The 4,267-nt window shown below is 45.4% G+C and overlaps 1 protein-coding gene across 1 annotated transcript; it reads left to right on the top strand.

The window, feature by feature from the left end:
• Positions 1 to 2,527: 2,527 nt before the first annotated feature.
• Positions 2,528 to 3,497, top strand: LOC122006293 (chlorophyll a-b binding protein of LHCII type 1-like). Its single transcript, XM_042561742.1, has one exon. It carries the CDS (start codon positions 2,598 to 2,600, stop codon positions 3,399 to 3,401), a length of 804 nt encoding a protein of 267 aa, XP_042417676.1. The 5' UTR covers positions 2,528 to 2,597; the 3' UTR covers positions 3,402 to 3,497.
• The last annotated feature ends 770 nt before the right edge of the window (positions 3,498 to 4,267 follow it).

The following is a 4,267-nucleotide window of genomic DNA, read 5'->3' as shown; positions in this document are numbered from 1 at the left end:
AAATAAACTGACGCTCATTTTTTGGTAGCGCTTACTACTCTTAAGTGGTGTAGAAAGGCCGTCCGGAAATCCTTGAAGCTCCGTATTGATCCGTCCGGTAGTCTTCTGAACCAGCGCTGCGCTGAGCCAGAGAGTGTGGTGAGGAAGACCCGACACTTCATCCCATCTGTGTATTGGTGAAGTATAGCTGTGTTGTCGAACTTACCCAAATGATCGTCCGGATCGGTTGATCCGTTGTACTCTCCGATCGTCAACGGAGCATAGTGCCTTAGTAATGGGTCCTGCAATATTGCTTCGGAGAACTGGTGATTGATCCGTTCGGGGGCGCGTCACCTTGCGGCGCTTTGCCTTTCCGGGCATCCCGAACGGGCGCTTCGTCCGAAGAAGATCCCCGCTCTTGATTCGTTTGCGTGATTTTCAAGGACGTTTGGAACAGAGCTCGGTGGAATGGTATCGGTGCGGGGGGTGCTTCTCGGCCTCCTGACCCTGACGTGGCCTGTTGCGCCAGCCGATCAGCCAGCGACTTATGCTGTTGCTGCTCAACTATTTTGGCTACTCTAGCTTGCACGAGCATATCGAGTTCCTCTCGAGTGAGCGTCATGGTGTGAAGTCGTCCAGCTTCTTCCATCTTCTCGACTCGGATGCAGGTGCATTCTCACAGACGACGCCAAATTTGATCCTATCCGAGAGTCGAGGCGATAGACGCTGGGAAAGTGTGGCGCTCTTGTTGACTGTGTGTGGACTCCGAATAGGGCGAACCTGCAACCACAATAACGTCAGTGCCGAGCCAGGGAGGGGTTCCCCGGCGATGGCCCTCCGACGCTCAAGTCAGTTTCTGGTGATGTGTAAGCAAGGAGGCAGAGAAGCAGAGTAACAATGTAGCTACAGTAGAAAATTATGCATACCACCGTTAAAACTTGGTGCTCCTTATATAGGGCTATTGGGAGCGCGCACACTTTTCGAGGCATGCACACTTCTCAAAACGTTCTCTGAAAAGATATATCAGGAAAACGTCTCTAACACCATACCTCAATGACCCGAACATATCTCTGACATGATAATGAAAGCTTTCGTCGTACGATCCTCTGTCTGGCCATGCCGCCAACCATGCCGTCTATCGATGGCACGAGTTCCCACAAGGATATCGACTGATCCTCTTTTTGTCCGTTAGTGGGTTGAGCGGGAGAGTCGCTCGGCCAATCATTAGCCATTCGGGCGATCTTGTATTTGAGCTGAGCGGAGCTACCTGCTCGGCCAACATTCCACTGCCCGAGCTCCGTTGTTGTGCCGATTGGGGAGCTATATCTTAGTGTAACTGTTCGGTTGCGATCCTGTTTCACCGGTTCCGAGGTTCGATGTATGTCCGAGCGGGCTATCCGCTCAACGTATGCCTCGCCATCACATGGTTCTTTGAGTGTCGAAAGCTCGATATGCGATCGAGCTGTGGTAGCATCGGGTTGATATCGACCTGACTATCCTTCATCCCGATCGGACAAGTGGGTCATCCAATCGGTCAACGATACAGGATATTGACCGTCCCACCGTGATAATGACCTTGTGAAGGATGGATCCTTATCACCGGATCATTAGGTATATAAGATTCCGATGCCAACACGGAATTCTCATTTGATGGGAATGAAGTTACGGACAGGAACAAAGTTCCAGTGACTTCAACACACATATTAAGAACAATCAGACGTTATTTCCATCAAATAACGTTAAAGTACAAATGCTTCAACTAATTAAAATATTTTGTTTTTTAAATTATTATCTAAATTATGTGAAATTAATGGAAAGAGAAAAAAACAAAGCATTTGATATTAATTAAAATTTAAAAGATAGTTTTAAAAATAGTAAATGTTGAAAGAAAATTAAACTGACTTATGGAGCGGGCCAATGTGTAATTTCATTAAATGGTATTCACTAGTATTAGTCCTATTTGTGGGTAAACAAGATTAATCTTACTGTAAGAAATACTTCTTTATTAAAAATTAATTTAATTTTTTATTAGATATTAAATGAATAAAAATAGATACTACACACTTGATCTTAGTAAGACTGAAAAGATATATTTTCTAATATTGTTAGACTAAGTATTTATAGAAAATTTTCTATTGGGTGTTTTTATTAATTTTAAGAGGTGGGATTAAAAATAATTAGTATAAAAAAATTATTAATAAATTTTAAAATTATTTTTAATATAAAAAGAAACAAAATAATTTAATTTTATGTTAAAAATAGTTTTTAAACGGTAGAGATTCTAATTAAATAGTAGAATATTAAGATGCGGAAATAATATGCATGCGTTTGAACCCCAAATATTTTTGGAATCCAATCAACAAAAGACATGTAAGATGGCCAAGTACCCAAACGATCTTGGGGCTAAGATTCCCGGATTACCATTTCGCTACGTTTGCTACAAAGATCTCACCTATCAAAGCACCATCCAATGAGAGAAGAGATAAAGATTCCGCAAGATAAGCAGAAATAAGTGGCCTCGGGCTTTAAAACGACGCTCCAATCCCGATTCCAATTCCAAACGCAGCAGAAGCCTTTCCTTTGACCGAGCACCTCTCCTCCATCAATCTGCAGCTCAAATGGCTTCAACCATGGCGATCTCCTCCCCGTCCTTCGTTGGCAAGACAGTCAAGCTCGCCTCCTCACTCTCCGATGGTCTTGGCGGCGGCGGTCGGTTCACCATGCGGAAAACCGGCGGCAGGCCCAAGCCAGCGGTGTCGGGGAGCCCCTGGTACGGTGCCGACCGCGTCAAGTATCTCGGTCCCTTATCCGGCGAGCCCCCGTCCTACCTCACCGGTGAATTCCCTGGCGACTATGGGTGGGACACAGCCGGCCTCTCCGCTGACCCCGAGACGTTCGCCAAGAACCGAGAGCTGGAGGTGATCCACTGCCGGTGGGCCATGATGGGCGCGCTGGGCTGCGTCTTCCCGGAGCTCCTCTCTCGCAACGGCGTCAAGTTCGGCGAGGCGGTTTGGTTCAAGGCCGGGTCGCAGATCTTCTCCGAGGGCGGACTCGATTACCTCGGCAACCCCAGCCTGATCCACGCGCAGAGCATCCTGGCCATATGGGCGTGCCAAGTGGTGCTGATGGGCGCCGTGGAGGGGTACCGTGTGGCCGGCGGCCCGCTAGGGGAGGTGGTCGACCCACTCTACCCCGGAGGGAGCTTCGACCCTCTTGGTCTCGCCGACGATCCTGAGGCCTTCGCGGAGCTGAAGGTGAAAGAGATTAAGAACGGGCGGCTGGCCATGTTCTCCATGTTCGGATTCTTCGTGCAAGCCATCGTCACCGGCAAGGGGCCGTTGGAGAACCTAGCCGACCACCTGGCCGACCCAGTGAACAACAACGCGTGGGCCTACGCCACCAACTTTGTTCCCGGCAAATGAAAACGCCGTGTTGAGATTGTAAACTCAGATGTACATTAATGTGCCATGCAATTGGAATGGGAATTTGTGAGCGAAATAATGGAAGTTTGTAAGTGAGTCTGTCTTTGTACTTGATGTTCGACAAGTTTGGAGTGTGTCAAGAGCATGATTGCTACGTTGAAGTGATCGAACACAATGCCAAGTGATGTGGACGATCGAGGAATCAAAATCTGTGATCTTGAAACTCGTGTAATTACATATTGTTAGGACATATCCAATTGGTAGAGTTCTAAATGAACTTTTTTCATAATTCTAATATGTCACATCAATTAGTGGCGGATCGAGACAAAAAAGGAAGATGATGCTCAAAAAAGGGAGCTGGAGTTTGTCTTCCTTCTCATTGTCCCTCGGACTACAGCATACTGGTGGAATTTTTCGGGAGCAAAGGGGTGCTCAAGCACACCTCCGCTCCCCCCTAGATCCGCCACTGACATCAATAATATAAAAACTTATTCAAATATCTCTAATAGTTAAAGCTCTAAATGAATTTTTTTTATGATCTCATTCATAGTATAAGTTGCATGGCATCATGCATATTGCATCAAATTCAAAACAAAAAAGCAGATTTGTGTTTTCACTATTGCTCTTAAACTACAAACCTTAAACCTCACTTCTATAATGATTTAAGACTTTATATTCAGTTTTTTAGATTTTACAACCCTCTCATAAACCTTGCATTGGAGATGCCCTTAGAGTGTGTTTGGTTGAAGTTATTCTTGATAAATTTGATTATACATCCAAGATAATCAACGAAAATCCTATTTAATTTAGATAATCGATAATTCCCGAGTAAAATTTCTTAAGTGCAACTATGGAGAATTAAGTGC

The sequence above is a fragment of the Zingiber officinale genome, chromosome 7B (assembly GCF_018446385.1).
Source record: "Zingiber officinale cultivar Zhangliang chromosome 7B, Zo_v1.1, whole genome shotgun sequence".
Lineage (NCBI taxonomy): Eukaryota > Viridiplantae > Streptophyta > Magnoliopsida > Zingiberales > Zingiberaceae > Zingiber > Zingiber officinale.
Note: the sequence above shows the minus strand (reverse complement) of the source record. Positions and strands in the feature narration are given on the sequence as shown.

Coding starts and splice junctions, on each gene's coding strand:
- LOC122006293 (XM_042561742.1), top strand. CDS start 2,598: ATGGCTTCAACCATGGCGATCTCCTCCCCGTCCTTCGTTGGCAAGACA.